Source organism: Bos indicus, chromosome 23 (assembly GCF_029378745.1).
Source record: "Bos indicus isolate NIAB-ARS_2022 breed Sahiwal x Tharparkar chromosome 23, NIAB-ARS_B.indTharparkar_mat_pri_1.0, whole genome shotgun sequence".
Lineage (NCBI taxonomy): Eukaryota > Metazoa > Chordata > Mammalia > Artiodactyla > Bovidae > Bos > Bos indicus.
Window position 1 is genome coordinate 42,899,765 of NC_091782.1, and position 21,469 is coordinate 42,921,233.

Genomic DNA, 21,469 nt, shown 5'->3' on the forward strand with positions numbered 1-21,469 from the left:
CTCCAGTTCTAGTTCACTGTCTGCAGTGCATTAGCCCAGTTAGGTCCAGGCCAAATTAGACGGGCCTCTCCAGCACATCTCCGTGCTCAAACCTCCCCTTCCCTCCCAGCAGACCAGCGCCCGCTCCAAGGCCACCCAGCTCACACTCTGTACTGTCTACCTGCCTGTCCCCTCTTCTCTCTGCCCGCCCCACTCGGCACCCCCCAGCCTCGCTGACCTTTCCGTTCCTCCCACCTCAGGGATCTGTACGTGATGTTCTGTTCCCCGAGCGCTCCCCTCTGCACCAACCCCTGGTCTGGCCAACCCTTTCTCATCTTCCAGGCTTCAACTTCAACGTCACTGCCTCAGGCACGTTGTTCGTCACAGCCTCATTTCAAAAAGAGCATTTAAGTCATTATTTGTGTAAGAACTGAGGATCTGTTTTCTCCGCTGGAGGGTAAGCTCCGTGGATATTCATTGTTGTGGATCCAGCACTGAGAACATAGCTTTGTGTATAATAAGGCCTCTATAAATAGTCACTGAAAGAATGCGTGAACTCAAGAATGAATGAGTCACGTCCCTGTCTCCACCGCTTCACCACTCACTCACTCACTCCGTCCCTCCTGCCTGTCTGGGGGTGTTGCCTATGGGCCCGTGTAAAAGCTGGGCATGAACTCCTCCACTCCCACCAGACTCGTGCAAAGCCTCTGCCTCCTCTCCTTTTCCCCCACCATCACCAGTGGCTTCCCAGCTGCCCACAAACCTCTCCCGACAGGTCAAGAGCCAAGGCTATATATATATACTCTGAGGCCTGGCTCCGGCAGAGACACCGGGACCAGGGGAGCCGCCTTCCCCCACATCCAGTTGCAGGGAGGAGCCATCTCCTTCTGTCCATCCTTACAACACAGCCACTCGCTCCCTGGGGGCTGTGGCACTTCCCTCCTGACCAAGGCACCCCTGCCCCAGACACGCACTGTGTGAGGCACAACTGGAGCTTTACAACCTCTGGTTCTGGTTCAGAATCGGCCTTTCTCCTTTCCCACTCCACTGCGAGATCCTGGTGGGCAGGGACTCAGCTGCAGTGGCCTGGAGCTCTGCATGGGTGGGGGACAAGGCGGGGGAGTGGTCCTGATGAACCCCCAGGTTAAAAGGAGAAACTGGGTGCCCACTTCCTCCCAGCCCCGGTGGCCGTGGGGCACATTTTTAATGCTTTTCTCCCCCAGGTCCCAGGAGTTGTTCTATGATGAACCTTATTTAATGCTGTCACCCGCGCTTCCCTGGTGGAGCTCAGTAGTAAGGAGCTGAGCCAAGGCAGGAGACACAAGTTTGACCCCCGGTCCAGGAAGATCCCACGTGCCAGGGAGCAACTAGGCCTGTGTGGCACAACTACTGAGCCTGTGCTCTACAGCCCGGGAGCCCTTACTACTGAGCCCACGTGCCTGGAGCCTGCGCTCCGAAACAAAAGCCCCCACAATGAGAAGCCCCTGCAGCACGACTAGAGAGTAGCCTCCGTCTACCAAAACTTGAGAAGAGCCTGCACAGCAACAAACACCCAGCACAGCCAAAAATAAAGATAAAATTATTTAAAGAAAAAAAAAAATGCTTAGGGCCTTTTACAAGCCTACAGGGCTCTCCTTCCCGAAGAGTCTCTTCCTGCCCATCCAGGTCCCTCAAGGCTGACGACTGTGCCAGGTCACAACACAACCAAGTTTTCTGCCTCCCTCGCAGATTATGGTTTGCTTCCTTTTTTGGTAGTGTCTTCTGAGAGCATGGTATTTGTTAAAAAAAAAAAAAAAACTTTGCTGTTTTTTTTTATTCCCAAGTGAAAATGTATATCTCTTTTCCTTCTCTCCCATTTTAGTGTTTGGTTAGTCATGGATGTGCGAGGAGGAATTTTTAATATGAAGAAATTAAAAATAAGGAAGTTCATGCACCTGTCTGGCCGAAAGGGAAGGTCAGCATCAAGTGGCCCTGAGAGAAACATATCTACCCAGAAGAGGGTAGAAAGGCGTCACCTTACTCCTCCACTCAGAATGCCACTGCTGGCCCTGGGAGAGAAGGCCTGGGAGGATGCAGCAAAATCTGAGCTGGATATGTATCAGCTGAAGAGCCAAAGGTGATAACTGCCTGGGCCATGAGTCAAGTTCAAATGTGGCCTCAGCTGCATGCTTATTTGTAATGTTTGGGGTCCCTCAAACATTCACATAAACTGGAGTCATTCACATCCATTAACTGTCCCTGTGAGCTCTTCATCCCTCACCTTCCTCTTCGAGGTGAATGGGATTATTCATGACTCTCATTCTTTTCTTCCACAGGAATGTTCTGAAACCAAGACCTTATTTGAATCGAACCACATTCAAGTTCATTCAGAAATTCCCAGAGGCATCAGAAAGCAGCTCAGTGATATTTCTATTCAGGAGCCTCTTCTGATCAGAAGCTCAACAATACTTCCAAAAGAAATGTGTTTTAAACCTGTGGCTGGATCATTCCTGAGGTCCCTTCTGGGCATCTCCCAGTGTTAGACCCCAATCCTCCCAGCAAGTCTTACCTGGTCCAACTCCCACTTTGATGATATCTGCTCCAGAAAGAATAAGCTCTTCTACCATCTCTCCCGTCACCACGTTCCCTGCCTGGGATAGAAAGAATATAGCTCATGATCATGAACTACTCCAGAAGGAACAAAGGTGAGTGATGGAGGAGCCCCACACCTGAACACGAGGAGGAGCGGGTTCTGAGGCCACCAGGCAGCCAAGGGGACAAAAGTAAAAAACAGGAGAAGACAAGGGCCCAACCCCTGAATCAACTTTCAGCCAGTTGGTGGCTTAGGGTTTTCTCCAGGTTTCCTTTCTTCTCAATTAACTGTGATGGTGTGATCACTCACAGAGAGCCAGACGTCCTGGAGTGTGACGTCAGCTGGGCCTTAGGAAGCATCACCACCAACCAAGCAAGTGGAGGTGATGGAATTCCAGCTGAGCTATTTTAAATCCTAAAAGATGCTGCTGCTAAAGTGCTGCACTCAGTATACCAGCAAATTTGGAAACAACCCTAAATAACAACAATTATCAAGAACACAGAATTGGACACCCCAGGCTACCTCTGGGTGAGCTGACAGCATGAGGAATTTACAGAACTACATGACTTTGGAACTCCAAGAGACCTTGGTCTTTCCAGGTCAGGCAAGACAAACTCTTACGGAGAACCCAAACATATAAAATAAGCAATGAAACGCTCTCTCAGCTGATTAAAATGTTAATTGTGGTTCACAGTTTGTAAAACCCCTGAAGAACTTCTATGGAACCAATAGAACCCAGAATTAGGGACTACTGGTCACCTCACAGTTGGGAAAATGCCTAGGTATCCCAACCTAAAAGAAATCAGTCCTGAATATTCATTGGAAGGACTGATGCTGAAGCTGAAACTCCAATACTTTGGCTACCTGATGCCAAGAACTGACTCTTTCGAAAAAACCCTGATGCTGGGAAAGACTGAAGGCAGGAGAAGAAGGGACAACAGAGGATGAGATGCTTGGATGGCATCACTGACTTGATGGACATGAGTCTGAGCAAGCTCCAGGAGTTGGTGATGGACAGGGAAGCCTGGCATGCTGCAGTCCACGGGGTTGCAAAGAGTCGGACACGACTGAGCAACTGGGGTGAACTAAACCCATCCTAGGGTCAGTGGTTCCCACTGAGATATGAAAAGGCAGATGAACCCCAAACCCCAAAGGCACCTTGGGGACTGGTACATACTTCATTTTCAGAACAACATGAAACTGTGGTCCTAAGAATAAACCCATAAGCCAGGAAGTGGTAGAAACTAAAAACCAGACGGATGCATCTGGTTTGAAAACAGTGCATGTTCTTTCACTGCAGGAGCCTGGGAACATGAAAATAGCCCTTTTTATTACAACTCACTGGCCTGTGGATTCTTCAGTTGGTGCATAGAATACTTGGCAGGATGCCTGTCTGAATGTTCACAACTGTGCACAGTCTTATTTTGGGCAGTGCATCCCTAACTCATACAACTTGTTTTTTGTCACTGAAGCCCCAAAAGTGTCTTTTCACTGAATTGATTCCAAGGGGAATTTTTCTTTCTCCACCTGGAAAACATGACTTTTAACTTTGTATAGAAGCATCTTCAAAAGGGGTGATGAGGATGGCTCAAAGTTACTTGAATCCCAACAGCATTTGACAATGGAAAATGCTAGCCCAGAGAAAGGATAGGAACATATGAGAATACAGTATATGATAAAGATGGCATTTCATGTCACAGAGTAAAGGAACAATATTTCAATAGAAATATTGAAATTTGGGGGGAAAGGGATCTTTTGGAAACAGATATGGATTATCACTCATACCTTGCACCAAAATAAGCTTCAGATAAATTAAAAGTTGTCTCCTCCCAGATTTAGAGGAAAACTGAATACTCGTAATACACATACAAGTGAAAAAACATAAAGACAGATCTGTCTACATGAAAGTTAAAAACCTGCATAAACACACACTCATACATATAATCAACAAAATTAATAACCTGCTGGAGAAAAAGATTTACAATTACGAAGACGACTAACATTATGAGAGCTTTTCCAAATCTACAAGAAAAATGCAAGCACCGCACAGAATAACTTCCGAAGAACATGAACTAACGAGAGAAATAACAGTGGCCAGTAAACACAGGGAACATGTTTAACCTTCACAGCAATCAAATCTCAATGAAGACATCAGCAAGCTACCACTTTTCACTTGACAAATTGTCAGTGATTATAAAAACTAAATGCTGAAAACAGACACTCATTCTCTGCCAGTGGAATGCCTACTCCAGTACAAGTTTTCCTAGAAAATAATTTGCCCATATACAGAAATGAAAAGTATGTATATCCTTTGATCCAATAACTTCCAGGATTTTCTCTCCAGGCAATCATTATGGATGAGGTCAAAGATTTAACTACAAACATGTATTACTGTTAACAGTGCAAAACTGCAAATATATTCCCCCAAAGGGGAATGGTTCAACAATCTCTGGCCAACCCGTGTGATGTTTATAAGATTGGTTTGATGCCATGGGAAAATGCTTAAATGCTTTCAGTATAATGTTAGGAGAAACAGAAGGAAATAGTAAGATCTCAGTTTTGTTAAACAAGTATACGTATGCTACTGCTGCTGCTGCTAAGTCGCTTCAGTCGTGTCCGACTCTGTGCGACCCCAGAGACGGCAGCCCACCAGGCTCCTCCGTCCATGGGATTCTCCAGGCAAGAGTACTGGAGTGGGGTGCCATTGCCTTCTCCAAAGTATACATATAGATGGAAATATACACCAAAATGCTGATAAAACATGTCCTGGTGAGGGAATATTCTGACTTTTATCAATAATTCCTTACAATTTCTTGGGTTTGACAGTAGAAACTGCATTACTTTTACAATTGAAAGTTATAGTTTCTGTTTTCTTAGGGTTTTTTTTTTTCTCCTAAGCATACAACTCTGAACCTGGAAAAAAACTTAGTAGGAATCCAAGAAGGGCTTCCCTGGTGGCTCAGCATAAAGAATCTGCGGGCAGTGAAGGAGCTGCAGAAGACACAGGTTCGATCCCTCGGTCGGGAAGATTGCCCTGGAAGAGGGCAGAGGAACCCATTGCAGTACTCTTCCCTGGAGAATCCCATGGACAAAGGAGCCTGGCAGATACAGTGCATAGGGTCGCAGAGAGTCAGACACAACTGAAGTGACTTAGCACGCACACAGGAACCCAAGAAACAGCAGGCCAAGCTCTCATTCTTCCTCCCTGGTTGACTTGCTAAAAATTCAAAATAAATTTTACCAATAAAATCAATTAGAAGTTAAAAATAAAACACCTAAAGAAGCCACTCGAAGCTCCCTACAGGGTTTCACTTTCACTGTGGATTTTTCTCTCCATTCTGATGCTGCCTACAGGCCAGTTTAAAAGGGTTTACTTTATACCAAAGAAGTCAATTCAAATCACCTCAGATGGACATAGCAAGTATAACCATGTGAGGTCAAGGTAGGTTTAAAAGTGTGGAGGGAGCTGATGCCATTAAGAGCCCAGGGGCTTCTCAAGGTGTCCCCATGTCCCCTGAGCTGCCTTCAGGGCTCCTGAACCAGAGGCGGGCACCACAAAGAGGACTGAGCATGGAAAAACCCAGAGTGATGACAAAAAGCCTCCAGCCTGAGGACCACACAACAAGAATGCCGATGACCAGGAGAGGACGGTGAGTGTCCCCTTGCAGAACAAAAACCTATCCAAGTTTGAAACCAAGATGGGCAAACACAAAAGCTGAAAGGAGAAGTCACGTTCAGAAACACGAGAGGCCCTGGGAGTGTGGTTAGGCTCTGGGGGAAGCCCAGCCCACAGCACAGGCAGCCGGCGGGCTGGGGTGGGATGCGCTGGGGTGGGGGTGGGTAGTTGGCCGGGGGTGATTAGCGAGCAGTCGGCTTATCTTGGCCAGAAACAGCTTCTGTGGGGAGTGGATACCAGAGGCTCAGAAGGTAGCAGCACGTCCAGCTCGGTCATGACAGGGGCAGCCAGGACAAATAGAAGCCGCAGACCCTAGCTGGGTCCCAGTGCAGACAGGCGGAGATTTCTGTTAGGGCCCCTCTCCCCAGGGAGGCCAAGCACTGTCCGGACACCACCTCCTGCGCCTGTGTCCAGGGCAGGTGGGAGGGCCCAAAGAACACATAAAAGGAACAAAACGAACATTTCACGTACTTCTGTACCATTTAAAAAAGGCCTCTAGGGGCCTCCCTGGTGGCTCAGTGGTTAAGAATCCCCCTGCCAAGGCAGGAGACGTGGCTTCCAATCCTGGTCCAGGAAGATCCCACAGGCCGAGAAGTGACTAAGCCTCTGTGCCACAAGTACTGAAGCCTGAGCACCCTAGAGCTCAGCTCTGCAACGAGAGAAGCCACCATATGAGATGTCCGCCAGCCGCAACTAGAGAAAAGCCCGTGCAGCAACAAAGACCCAGCACAGCCAAAAATTAATTTTTTTTTAATTAAAACTTTTAAAAATAAATTAAAAAGTCTTCTGGGAAAAATCCAACCCCAATTCTTCCAGTTCTCCTTTGGACCCAGACATCCATGGCAAGATAACTTCAGAAAGCTGGGGCTGACTGAACGCCCTCCCACTCACTGGGTAATTTTAAGAAAATCATATCCACTCCAAGTCTCCATTTATCCTGCTATAAAGCGGGGCTGATCAGACCCACCTGTCCTTGTCACTGGAGGGTTTACAAAGGAATTTCACCAATATCCATCTCCAGAACTTTTTCATCATCCCAAACTGAAATTTTATACCCATTAAACAATAAGTTTTCTACCCACTTTTTACTGCCTCTTCAGAAGTCTTTTGCCAAGAAAAATCCTTTCTGTAGAATGAGAAAATTTGGAAAACTCAGCAGCAGCCACAGGACTGGGAAAGGTCAGTTTTCATTCCAATCCCAAAGAAGGGCAATGCCAAGGAATGTTCAAACTACTGTACAACTGCACTCATCTCACATGCTAGCAAGGTAATGCTTAAAATCCCTCAAGTTAGGTTTCAACAGCATGTGAACTGAAAACTTCCAGATGTACGAGCTGGATTTAGAAAAGGCAGAGGAACCAGAGATCAAATTGCCAACATCCGCTGGACAGAAAAAGCAAGAGAATTCTAGAAAAAGATCTACTTCTGCTTCATCGACTACGCTAAAGCCTTTGTGTGGATCACAACAAACTGTGGAAAATTCTTAAAAGAGATGGGAATACCAGACCACCTTACCTGTCTCCTGTGAAACCTGCATGCAGGTCAAGAAGCAACAGTTAGAACCAGACATGGAACAACAGACTGGTTCCAACCTGGGGAAGGAGTAGGTCAAGGCTATATGTTGTCACCCTGCTTTTTTAACTCACATGCAGAGTACATCATGAGAAATGCCGGGCTGGATGAAGCACAAGCTGGAATCAAGATTGCCAGGAGAAATATCAATAACCTCAGATATGCAGATGACACCACACTAATGGTAGAAAGTGAAGAGGAACTAAAGAGCCTCTTGATGAAAGTGAAAGAGAGTGAAAAAGTTGGCTTAAAGCTCAACATTCAGAAAACTAAGATCATGGCATCTGGTTCCATCACTTCATGGCAAATAGATGGGGAAACAATGGAAACAGTGACAGACTTTATTTTCTTGGGCTCCAAAATCACTGCAGATGGTGACTGCAGTCTTGCAATTAAAAGACGCTCACTCCTGGGAAGAAAAGCTATGACAAACCCAGACAGCATATTAAAAAGCAGAGACATCATTTTGCCTACAAAGGTCCATATAGTCAAAGCTACGGTTTTTCCAGTAGTCATGTACAGATGTGAGAGTTGGACCATAAAGAAGACTGAGTGCAGAAGAAATGATGCTTTTGAACTGTGGTGCTGGAGAAGACTCTTGAGAGTCCCTTGGACTGCAAGGAGATCAGACAAGTCAATTCTAAAGGAAATCAACCCTGAATATTCATTGGAAGGACTGATGCTGATACTGAAGCTTCAATACTTTGGCCACCTGATACAAACAGCTGACTCATTGGAAAAGACCCTGATGCTGGGAAAGGCTGAGGGCAGGAGGAGAAGGCGATGACAGAGGATGAGATGGTTGGATGGCATCACCAACTCGATGAACATGAGTTTGAGTAAACTCCAAGAGACAGCAAAGGACAGGGAAGCCTGGCATGCTGCAGTCCATGGGGTCACAAAGAGTCAGACAGGACTGAGCAACTGAGCAAGCAGCCAACAGCAGCAGACTGAATCCGGCCTGAGGGCCAACTCCTGACAGAAAGTGCTGGAACATCAATGCCAGAGTCTTCCCCCATGCACCCGAAGATCTCTCTCTATTTACCTGGGCATCCCAGGGAGTAGGAGATGCCACCAAGGCAATAACCACCTTTCACATGAAAAACACAAGCAACCAAATTTACTGCGTGACTCTCGAAGACACACATGAGCTGAATCTTGGGGGCCCTTCCTAGCTCCTACCGCAGTTTCAGTTTACATCAGTTCCAGAGAGGATGAGCCAGAAAATCTAGGCTAACTTGGCCTGAGAGGGCATCTGGGAGGTAAATTCCGGCGCCCACGGCCGCCACCTTTGAGAACACTGAAGAGCATCACCCGCCCCACCCTCCTGCCTCCCCAGGAAGAGGCATAGAGCAGGCAGGGCCCCCGTGTGACTCAGAACCTTGTGTGACCATGAAATGCTGGAGAAAAGGATCCAGACAGGTGTCTGAGCCACTGGCCACACAGAGAAAGGCCAAGGACGTGCCCACAGCTTCCCAAGGGTCTGCCAACCGTGGCTGACTTGACATTACCCAGCGGAGCAGAGCTAGTCTCCTCTGAACAGATTAGGTGTCACAAGCCTGTGTCCTCAGGGCCAGATCAGAAAGAGCCACCAGCACAAAAGCACCTCCCAGACCCAACCTGGGTTTTGCAGGTGGCTCTCGTGGTAAAGAATCTGCCTGCCAACGCAGGAGACACAGGACACCGTGGGTTTAATCTCTAGGTTGGAAAGAGCCCCTGGAGGAGAAAATGGCAACCCACTCCAGTATTCTTGCCTGGAAAATTGAATGGACAGAGGAGCCTGGTGGGCTACAGTCCATAGGGTCGGACACGATTGAACCCACAAAAGAGACCCAACATAGGAACCTCTCCGTCACAAGGAGCCTGAGCTGGGAGGGGGTCTGGCTGCAGCAGGGTGCAATGGTGGGGCCTGGAAAGGGGGATTCCAGACCCTGGGGACACACCATCTAGCTCAGTCCCACCTCTCACTGGCTGTGTGAACATCGAAAAGTTTCTTGACCCCTCTAAGCTGAAGCCTCCCACCAACTAAAGTAGGTGCTCTTAGCCTTACTCGAGCACGAGTTATCACAAAAGACAAGTGCCTGGTCCTTGCTAGTGCCTCTTTCCACAGTCCCTGGAATCCACCCAAGAACACACCATTCCCATTCCTCTCGGAAAGCCACCAGGCAGAGGCCCAGAGGACTTGTCACACTCTAACACTCAGCACCTTCACAAGTCCCTTTTCTGCCAGTGACATTCTCTAAACATCCCCGCTTCCTCCCTCCTGACCTGCAGCGGTGCTTTCCTTAGGTGAAAGGTAAGAAGCAAAGGGTCCACGTGAATCCCAGATGTGCTGGGCAATGGGAGCAGCAAGCCTGGAACTGGGGCTCTGCCAAGACGCTTCTGAGCCGCCCTTCCGTTCACTGCAGAGTAACCATCAGGACAGCACTCAGCATCCCCTAAGTTATCTACCTTTCATTTCCTCATCAGTGGACAAGTACATCCTCACAACACCTCCAAATGCCACGAGAAAAATTATCTTCCTAAAGACCAAGGGTGTTAAGAGTACTGGAGGTTTCCACGTGAACCTGAGGGGTCAGTGTAGGTAAAGCAGCCAGGGGAGAAAGGCTAGAGCCTCCTGCTCATCACTGGGGAGACCAATCCCAACACTGGGAACACGCCCCCTGGGCAGTCGGCAGGCGCTGCAGAGGAACACTGGAAAGTGTCACCCCGCACCCCGCCGACGCTGCCTCGCCGGGGAAGAGGCACAGAGCAGGCGGGGCCTCCGTGTGGCTCAGCACCCCTGGGTGCCCAGGGGGCGTGGGAACTCAGTGTCTCTCTCCCCCTCCCCACCTCACCCCCACCCTAGCAGCCCCCAGGCACTGCACTAGGCCCTTTCCCTGCCCTGCCAGCCCACCTCCTTCCTGCATCACCCGTCTCCCCTGCTCCTCTCCCTGGAGCTGGAAGCCAGGCTCCACAACAGGCAGCCTGCTCAGCCCTGGGTACAGCCAGCTGTGAGCTAAACTCACCAGCAACCGTGTGCAGGGTGCACTGGGAGCTCTGGGGCGCTGGGGCATTTCTGCTCTCACTGTCCCTATTTCAAAAAGTGGCTCATGTTTTCTCCTTCTTCTTAAAACTAATATACACCCCCTCATCCCACCCCCATTTCTCTTCTCCATCAGCCTCCCGCCTCTGGTTCAGATCCCAGAGCACGTGCCCTCAATGGTACTTGCCCACTTGCCACTGGGTGACTACTGCACCCTTACCATCAGCCCATCTGATCCCCATGATGACGCTCCAACCATTTTTATCTCGACCAGCTTTTCACAAGGAGAAGAATGAGCTTCGGGAGGTAGGCGATGTCCCCACCGTGGTTCAGCTGAACCATGGTGCTCATATGGCCACACCGACATCAGGGACCCTCAGCGATGTTAATGCTGGTACAACCAGCATGCAGGTAGAGCAAGAGGTCAAGGGCAAGGGAGGCACCTGGGAAACAGGCTTAAGATTCACCCCAGGAAAAAAAAAAAAAAAAGATTCACCCCAGGAACAGTATATGACCCCACAGCTTCCACAAAACGATGTGGGCCATTGCAATGGACTACAGAGGCAAAGGCCCAGAAGATATGCAGTAGAATCACCATTTATACGAGGTTCAAAAATAGGCAAATTAAGTGCTGTCCTTTAGGAACGCATTGGTAGATGGCAAAACCAGGGACACTCGAGGAAGGAAAAGAGCACCAAGAAGGGTGGGCTTTTGTCCGAGGTGGGAGGAGGGGCTGCAGAGTACAGGTGCGCTGAAGGGCCCCTGCTTTTATGACTGTTTATTAAACACCCGTGGATGTTTAATGGCTTTGGATGGAGGCAACGCAAAAACAATACCCAGTTGTGGATGTGACTACTGATAGAAGCAAGGTCCGATGCTGTAAAGAGCAATATTGTATAGGAACCTGGAATGTCAGGTCCATGAATCAAGGCAAACTGGAAGTGGTCAAACAGGAGATGGCAAGAGTGAACGTCGACATTCTAGGAATCAGCGAACTAAAATGGACTGGAATGGGTGAATTTAACTCAGATGAAATTATATCTACTACTGCAGGCAGGAATCCCTTAGAAGAAATGGAGTAGCCATCATGGTCAACAAAAGAGTCCGAAATGCAGTACTTGGATGCAATCTCAAAAATGACAGAATGATCTCTGTTCGTTTCCAAGGCAAACCATTCAATATTACCGTAATCCAAGTCTATGCCCCAACCAGTAACACTGAAGAAGCTGAAGTTGAATGGTGCTATGAAGATCTACAAGACCTTTTAGAACTAACACCCAAAAAAGATGTCCTTTTCATTATAGAGGACTGGAATGCGAAAGTAGGAAGTCAAGAAGCACCTGGGGTAACAGGCAAATTTGGCCTTGGAATACAGAATGAAGCAGGGCAAAGGCTAATAGAGTTTTGCCGAGAGAACGCACTGGTCATAGCAAGCACCCTCTTCTAAAAACACAGGAGAAGACTCTACACATGGACATCACTAGATGGTCAACACCGAAATCAGATTGATTATATTCTTTGCAGCCAAAGATGGAGAAGCTCTATACAGTCAGCAAAAACAAGACTGGGAACTGACTGGCTCAGATCATGAACTCCTTATTGCTAAATTCAGACTGAAATTGAAGAAAGTAGGGAAAACCACTAGACCATTCAGGTACGACCTAAACCAAATTCCTTATGATTATACAGTGGAAGTGAGAAATAGATTTAAGGGACCAGATCTGATAGAGTGCCTGATGAACTATGGAATGAGGTTCGTGACATTGTACAGGAGACAGGGAGCAAGACCATCCCCATGGAAAAGAAATGCAAAAAAGCAAAATGGCTGTCTGGGGAGGTCTTACAAATATCTGTGAAAAGAAGAGAAGCGAAAAGCAAAGGAGAAAAGGAAAGATATAAGCCTCCAAATGCAGAGTTCCAAAGAATAGCAAGAAGAGATAAGAAAGCCTTCCTCAGCAATCAATGCAAAGAAATAGAGGAAAACAACAGAATGGGAAAGACTAGAGATCTCTTCAAGAAAATTAGAGATACCAAGGGAACATTTCATGCAAAGATGGGCTCGATAAAGGACAGAAATGGTATGGACTTAACAGAAGCAGAAGATATTAAGAAGAGGTGGCAAGAATACACAGAAGAACTGTACAAAAAAGATCTTCACAACCAAGATAATCACGATGGTGTGATCACTCACCTAGAGCCAGACATCTGGAATGTGAAGTCAGGTGGGCCTTAGAAAGCACCACTAGAACAGAGCTAGTGGAGGTGATGGAATTCCAGTAGAGCTATTCCAAATCCTGAAAGATGATGCAGTGAAAGTGCTGCACTCAATACGCCAGCAAATTTGGAAAAGTCAGCAGCGGCCACAGGACTGGAAAAGGTCCGTTTTCATTCCAATCCCAAAGAAAGGCAATGCCAAAGAATGCTCAAACTACTGCACAATTGCACTCATCTCACATGCTAGTAAAGTCATGCTCAAAATTCTCCAAGCCAGGCTTCAGCAATACGTGAACCATGAACTTCCAGATGTTCAAGCTGGTTTTAGAAAAGGCAGAGGAACCAGAGATCAAATTGCCAACATCCTCTGGATCATGGAAAAAGCAAGAGAGTTCCAGAAAAACATCTATTTCTGCTTTATTGACTATGCCAAAGCCTTTGACTGTGTGGATCACAACAAACTGTGGAAAATTCTGAAAAAGATGGGAATACCAGACCACCTGACCTGCCTCTTGAGAAACCTATATGCAGGTCAGAAAGCAACAGTTAGAACTGGACATGGAACAACAGACTGGTTCCAAATAGGAAAAGGAGTATGTCAAGGCTGTATACTGTCACCCTGCTTATTTAACTTCTATGCAGAGTACATCATGAGAAACACTGGGCTGGATGAAGCACAAGCTGGAATCAAGATTGCTGGGAGAAATCTCAATAACCTCAGATATGCAGATGACACCACCCTTATGGCAGAAAGTGAAGAGGAACTCAAAAGCCTCTTGATGAAAGTGAAAGAGGAGAGTGAAAAAGTTGGCTTAAAGCTCAACATTCAGAAAACAAAGATCATGGCATCTAGTCCCATCACTTCATGGGAAATAGATGGGGAAACAGTGGAAACAGTGTCAGAGTTTATATTTTTGGGCTCCAAAATCACTGCAGATGGTGACTGCAGCCATGAAATTAAAAGATGCTTACTCCTTGGAAGGAAAGTTATGACCAACCTAGATAGCATATTCAAAAGCAGAGACATTACTTTGCCAAGAAAGGTCCATCTAGTCAAGGCTATGGTTTTTCCAGTGGTTGTGTATGGATGTGAGAGTTGGACTGTGAAGAAAGCTGTGCGCTGAAGAATTGATGCTTTTGAACTGTGGTATTGGAGAAGACTCTTGAGAGTCCCTTGGACTGCAAGGAGATCCAACCAGTCCATTCTAAAGGAGATCAGCCCTGGGATTTCTTTGGAAGGAATGATGCTGAAGCTGAAACTCCAGTACTTTGGCCACCTCATGCGAAGAGTTGATTCATTGGAAAAGACTCTGATGCTAGGAGGGATTGGGGGCAGGAGGAGAAGAGGACAACAGAAGATGAGATGGCTGGATGGCATCACCAACTCGATGGACATGAGTTTGAGTGAACTCCAGGAGTTGGTGATGGACAGGGAGGCCTGGCATGCTGCGATTCATGGGGTCACAAAGAGTCAGACACAACTGAGCGACTGAACTGATTAAACACCTCTGTTTTATGCCCTTGTTTGTATGTATGTCATATTTCACAACTGAATACTTCAATTATCTAAGACAAAAAAGTAGAGCCACTAGATTGCTTCGTTCAAAGAGCGTAATTTCTGGTCACTAACTACTGGAGGTGCACTGGAATGATCTGGAAAGATCTAGATCCCACTACCAGAGAGCAGGGGTAATGTCAACAGCAACCCAGAAGTACTCACCAGAAGGAATCAACAAAGGACCTCTCCTGCTCAAATATTTGTCCTACTTCTCCTACCATCCCAGTCATCACTGCACAGAGTTTGTGTTTAACACCAAATGTTTGCAGGGCTCCCAGGTCCCAGCAGAGGGGAGGGGGTGTCTGCCCTCCCGGGAGGCCAGCTTTCTCATTCCTCCGTTGCCACAGATGACTAGGGGCAGAGGAGCCAGCTGGGGCCTCAGGACTAGATACATATCCTTGCTGGGTCATGACAGGAGCCTGAGGAAGCTGCCCAGCTCAGGACTGAGAAACAGGAGACTGGTCACGTGTATGGCCCAGTGGAAGGAGGGAGCTTCAGCATTAAAGTTAACAAGGATGGGGCATGTTTACAGGTCTCCAGGGGCAGAGTCTGGACTCTGAATTCTGACCACCCTGACCTCAAACCCCAGCTCTGCCACTCCACAAGGTGTGCCACACTCACAAGGGTGTGCCCTTGTGAAAATCCCAAAGTCAAAGGATCAGGAATAAGGCTTTCTCATCTGCAGTAAACTTGGGACAACAGTTCCTACTCTTTACAGAGATGCTGTAAAGAGAAAGTACAGAAGGAAGCCTCCTGAAACGGAGGAGTGAAGAGTGTCAGTCACTCAGTCGTGTCTGACTCTTTGCAACCCCATGGCCCATGGTCTGCCGGGCTTCTCTGCCCATGGGATTCTCCAGGCAAGGATGCTGGAGTTCACTGCCCTTCCCTTCTCCAGGGTACGTTCCCAACCCAGGGGTCGAACTTCGGTCTCCTGCATTGCAGGTGAATTCTCTACCTTCTGAGAAACATGCTGGTAAGTCTGGTAAGTCGCTTCAGTCGTGTCCGACTCTGCGACCCCATAGACGGCAGCGTACCAGGCTCCCCTGTCCCTGGGATTCTCCAGGCAAGAACACTGGAGTGGGTTGCCATTTCCTTCTCCAATGTATGAAAGTGAAAAGTGAAAGTGAAGTCGCTCAGTCGTGTCCGACTCTTCGCGACCCCATGGACTGCAGCCCACCAGGCTCCTCCATCCATGGGATTTTCCAAGCAAGAGTACTGGAGTGGGGTGCCATCACCTTCTCCAGGAACTCAATAAATGGTGTTTCTTTATCAAAACCCAACAATGCTGGCAGCACTCTTATGGAGGTGAAATGAATCTTGCTGTTTCCCCTCCAACTTCAAACATGGTACAGCTGGTTGACCTCAGGACAATACTTGATGCTTTCTTCTCACTTGATTGGAAAGCATAAAAATACTTATCTCAAAAATTTGGGGGGGAGGGGCTGCCCTGGTGGCTCAGTGGTAAAGAATCCACCTGGCAGTACAGGAGACAAGGGTTCAATCCCTGGTCCAGGAAGATCCCACATGCTATGGAGCGACTAAGCCCGAGCACCACAACTACTGAGCCTGTGCTCTAGAGCCCGGGAGCTGCGACCACTGAGCCCACGTTCCCTACAGCCCGTGCTCCACAAGAAAAGAAGCCACTGCAAGGAGAAGCTCGTGCAACGCAATGGAGAGTAGCTCCCACTGGCCGCAACCCCATAGAAAAGTTTGAGCAGCAACAAAGACCCAGCACACCCAGAAATAAATAAAAATATATTTTTAAAATGTTCTGGAAATCCTTCACAGGTGATTTAACTTTGTCAACAGAAATACCAATTCCTGTCTCCCAACTTCCTTAAAATGATGAAATGTGAAGATAAATTAAAAATTTGTAAAAGGAAGACACAGAGAACAGACTTGTGCTTGTCAGGGTGGAAGGGGGACTGGGGAAAGGATGGTTTGGGAGTTTGGGATTAGCAGATGCAAACTATTATGTACAGAGTGGATAAACAACAAGCTCCCATGGTATAGTGCAGGGAACTATATTCAACATCTTGTGATACACCATAACAAGAAAGACTATGAAAAAACGTATCTGTGCACATATGTATAACTAAAGCACTTTGCTGTACAGCAGAAATTAACACGACATTGTAAATCCACTAAACAATAAAATAAATTGTAAAAAAGAAAAGAACTGGGTTCGAAAAAACTTATAAAAAGAGAGGTAAATTATCTAGTGGTCAGTCAGTAAGCACCATGTTAATTAAGACCAATAAAGACACATAATTACCATATAGATTTTCCAAAAGCCCAAATTTAACCCTAAAGCTTCTAGTTCTTTTTTCTATACATCTATGTTTCCCAACGATAACAGACACACATTCTCATCAGTAAAGGTGTAAAAAATTAGTAAAATACCCTCCTCAAAAGGTAGGGAAGTTCAAAAATAAAGATCCTAGATAAAGAAATACACCAACTGATTTGCAAATAATAGCTGACTATGGCGAAATGTTCATATTGTGGATTTCAACTCTCACAGCAGTGTTCTCCTAGCAAGGAGAGTAGGGCAGAGATGACAAATATGATAAAGAGAAAACCAACTGTGTTGTTTTTATTTTTTTTAAATAGACTCTGTTAAGCAGTGACATACACCTTGGTTTAAAGGTCTCATATGGTATGAGACACTTGATGATATTTAGCAGAGACAAGGAGCCGACACCCTATGCATTGATCTGGATTTTACTTTGTATAGCGGAGCCACTTCTCAGATCTTCGCAGCTGCTGCTGTGCTTTTCCCACTGATTCTCAACTATTCTTCTAGAAAGAAGGCACCAAAAGCTCCCAAGAGAACACAGCTCTCCCAACACACCATGTAACTCTTTTCTGCTTCCCCATCTAGAGGGTCATCCCATTACACTTACCATAATGGTGTGTTCTGGAAATCTGGACCGGACCAGCTTCACGAACTCCACAAAATGCTCCGAGTACCCATTGGCCACATCCAGGCAAATAAACTTAACCTGTGGCACAGCTTCCAGGATGTTGCTCATCTTTTCCAGATCATCCTTCCCACTGCCCGAACTCACGGCTACATGCTGTACCGAATAAACCAAGAGGTATAAGACAGGAATGGTAAGTGGCGTTCAGAGGCCAGACCCTGCCTCCATCCACCCTCCAGTTCTGGGGACAGTACCGTGCCCGTCTGAGGTTCACCCTGATCACACACACAGCGGACCGGCTCAAGAAACGTGCAGCAGCAGAGGCAAAGGAGATTCTCACGGTCAGTTATCTAAACTGACCATTGTCTTTTCCAACACTAAACGGCATATAAATGCTAAACTGAGCCCTGCACCTCAGCCACACAATCTCATCCATGGCTTTTGTTTAATTTCCTCAAGCTTTCCACGTGGCCATCAAACCAGTCAATCTTAAAGGAAATCAACCTTGAATACTCATTGGAAGGACTGATGCTGAAGCTTCACTACTTTGGCCACCTGATACGAAGAGCCAGTCTTAGAAAACACCCTGATGCTGGGAAAGACTGAAGGCAGAAGAAGGGGATGGCAGAGGATGAGATAGTTGGATAGCATCATCAATTCAATGGGGAGATGGTGAGGGACAGGGATGGCTGGCATGCTGTAGTCCATGGGGTTGCAAAGAGTCGGACACGACTTGGCAACTGAACAACATCGCCACGTGGAAAGCAGAACCACGTGGAGTGGCTGGTGCAAATTCTCCTCTTGGAGCAGAGGAGAGGCAAGGAGAACCAGGTGACCAGTCTGCTCGGGTTCCTCACGCCCAAGCCGTGGCCTTACCCTGAGCATCCCACTGAGACAGGGGTGGGGGAAGAGAGAGGGAAAGATGTCTAAAACCTCCCTGATAAAACTCCTTCCTGTTTTCATTTTTACTCCCAATACCACATTATCACAACATGCAGACTGTGCTCTCCCAGTGCAGGAGGTCCAAGTTCAACCCCTGGTCAGGGGAATTAGATCCCACGTGATACAACTAAGATCCAGTGCAGCCAAATAAGTATTTTTTAAAAAGAGAGAAGAAAAATGACATACAAGTCTTAATGTCTCCAATAAAAAAGACAAAATGTCCCAAAGCACAAGAATGAACGAGACTGAAAGGATCCTTCCTGTCTGTGCTGGGACGTGTTTCCATCTGATGCCGCCACCTCCTCCTCCGTGATACCCTCTCCCCCAACCTTCCTCAGCACCGGTGCCTCAACCCACCCCTGTGCGGCTCTCAAAATCTGCTCTGTGGGTTTTAGTAGTTTATGCCTCATTAAAACTAGCCTGTGGGACTGTGCCCAGAGTTCGCGTCTCACGTTCTATGATGTATTTATTTTTTATAAATTTAAAATTTGTAAATTCAATATTTTAGCTCACACCTCTAAACTATAAACTGCCAGTGAGCAGCACATCTTACTCTCCTTTGTTAGTCCCCCCAAACCACAAATCACAACTCAACCCCACAGGCTGAGTGTAAAGCGACTGATAATGTGACACACACCGATGCCCACCTTCCCTCCCATGACAGTCTGACCAGTCCCCAAGGCCACAGGTTCTGTCCCTCCCACTCAGCTCTGCTCTCTTTTTAATCTTTCATTTCTGTTACAGTTTGGCAGCTGGGACTGGAGACTGGTTACTTTCTCTCGGTGCCACTGGGTTTGCCATGCGTTCCCTTTTTAATGAGCTTTGACTTCGGTGGCAGTGGGGTAGTAAGTGGAATGATCGCCCTTGGTAATGAAAGCCCCGGTTCTGATTCACAGTGCGCTGCTGGAAACTCACGCTCCCCAAACATCCTCCAGAGAAGAGGGGGAGAAGGTGAAACAGAGATAATCCATTAGAATAAAGTATGCCAAAAAGAAAAGACTCGAGTGTGAGCCAGAACTATTTTGTCTCTGAAACCACCTCCTCACCATTCAAAATCCACACACGGTCATGGCACAGCAAAGAAAAATAGCCAGAAACTAGTGTAACTTCAAAAGCAGTACAATACGAAGTCCTTTTCCAATCCAGATGATCTGACCATGGAGGAAACCATTGCCAGTGTAGAGATGTCTCTTCGGTATGGATGCAGGACCACCCAAGCGTGCCAGGATCAAGATGCAGGACCACCCAAAGGTGCCAGGATCAAAGACTGGCATGTTCTACTGGGGCCTTTATTATTTTCAAATCGCCTTTATTTTTTCTCAGTAACAGCTTTATTGAGATCTAGTCACACACACTTCATCTATTTAAAGTGCACAGTTTAGTGGGTTTTAGTATATTCAGTTGTGCAACCGTCACCACAATCAATTCTAGAACATTTCATTGACCCCCAAGAGAAATCTCCACACCCTTTAGCCCTCACTCTCAACTAATCCACTTCTGTCTCTACAGGTTTCCCTTGTCTCAACATTTCATGTAAATAGAATCATATACGGGGCTTTTTGTGTCTGGCTTTTTCACTTAGCAAAATGTTTTTGAAACAAGAGTGAAGCGGACCTTTAAAAGAATGACACAGACCAAGGACACAACACAAACAGTTGTTGTTGCTCAGTCACTAATTCGACTTAGCACGCCGCGGCGACGGTGAGTAGAAGGACGTGTGCTTATCTTCTCCTGCGAGAGCATCAACATCACAACTAGCTGCTAAGCCGCCATGGGCAGGAGGACGTTGGAACCCTCAACAAAAGCTGATCAGAACCAAATACGCTCAAGATGGAGAACAAGCAGACTTCCACTAGAAACTGAGCCTGAGCACATGCTCACTGTAACACATCAGCAAGCTAAACGACACACCACAGGCACCGTGACAGTTCCAAGGCCGCCCGTCAAGGACCAAAGAGTTGGCAGTGGCCCAGTTCCTGGAAATCTCCACCCCCTCACCAAAATAGATGGAATAATCCTCCCACTCATTATCCTATGAAATTACCCAGGCCATAGAAGCTAGTGAAAGTGACAAGTTGAAAGTGTTAAGTCACTCAGCTCGTTGTGTATGATTCTTTGCGACCCCATGGACTGTAGCCCACCAGGATCCTCTGCCCATGGAATTCTCCAGGGAAGAATATGGGAATGGGTTGCCATGCCCCTCTCCAGGGGATCTTCCCAACCCAGAGATCAAACTTGGGTCTCCCACATTGCAGGCAGATTCTTTACTGACTGAGACACCAGGAAAGCACCCCATAAAAGCTGCTGCTGCTACTGCTAAGTCGCTTCAGTCGTGTCCAACTCTGTGCGACCCTACAGACGGCAGCCCACCAGGCTCCCCCGTCTCTGGGATTCTCAAGGCAAGAATACTGGAGTGGGTTGCCATTTCCTTCTCCAATGCATGAAAATGAAAAGTGAAAGTGAAGTCGCTCAGTTGTGTCCGACTCTTCGAGACCCCATGGACTGCAGCCTACCAGCCTCCTCCGTCCATGGGATTTTCCAGGCAAGAGTACTGGAGTGGGCTGCCATTGCCTTCTCCACCATAAAAGCTAACCACACATTTCAAACTTCCCAGGTGACACTAGTGGTAAAAGAAACTGCCTGCCAGTGCAGGAGATGTAAGAGGTGTGGGTTCAATGTCTACATCGGGAAGATCCCCTTGAGAAAGGCATGACAACCCACTCCCGAGTCCTTCCCTGGAGAATCCTATGGACACAGGAGCCTGTCAGGCTACAGTCCAGAGACTCGCAAAGAGTCAGACAAAACTGAGGCAACTGAGCACTAGCACCACATTTCAAGGCCACTGTTGCCTTCTGAGATGGCCCACACTCTGTGGTATGTGTTCCTTCCAGATAAATCTGCTTCTTACCTATCTCTTTGGGCTTCCCAGGTGGCATGAGTGGTAAAGGACCTGCCTGCCTGCCAATGCAGGAGACATAAAAAATGTGGGTTTGATCCCTGGATCAGG

General features: G+C 47.2%; 1 protein-coding gene across 3 annotated transcripts in view; it reads right to left on the reverse strand.

The window, feature by feature from the left end:
• GMPR (guanosine monophosphate reductase) overlaps window positions 1–21,469 on the reverse strand; it is a 60,690-nt gene that overhangs the window by 24,801 nt on the left and 14,420 nt on the right. For 2 of the 3 annotated variants that reach the window (XM_019985912.2, XM_019985911.2), the window contains exons 4-5: window positions 17,503–17,676; window positions 2,528–2,609 (exon numbers count right to left, since the gene is read on the reverse strand). In XM_019985912.2, the coding sequence (XP_019841471.1) occupies window positions 2,528–2,609; window positions 17,503–17,676 (256 nt within the window). The remainder of the gene's footprint in view (window positions 1–2,527; window positions 2,610–17,502; window positions 17,677–21,469) is intronic. The other variant, XM_019985913.2, reaches the window with a different exon arrangement.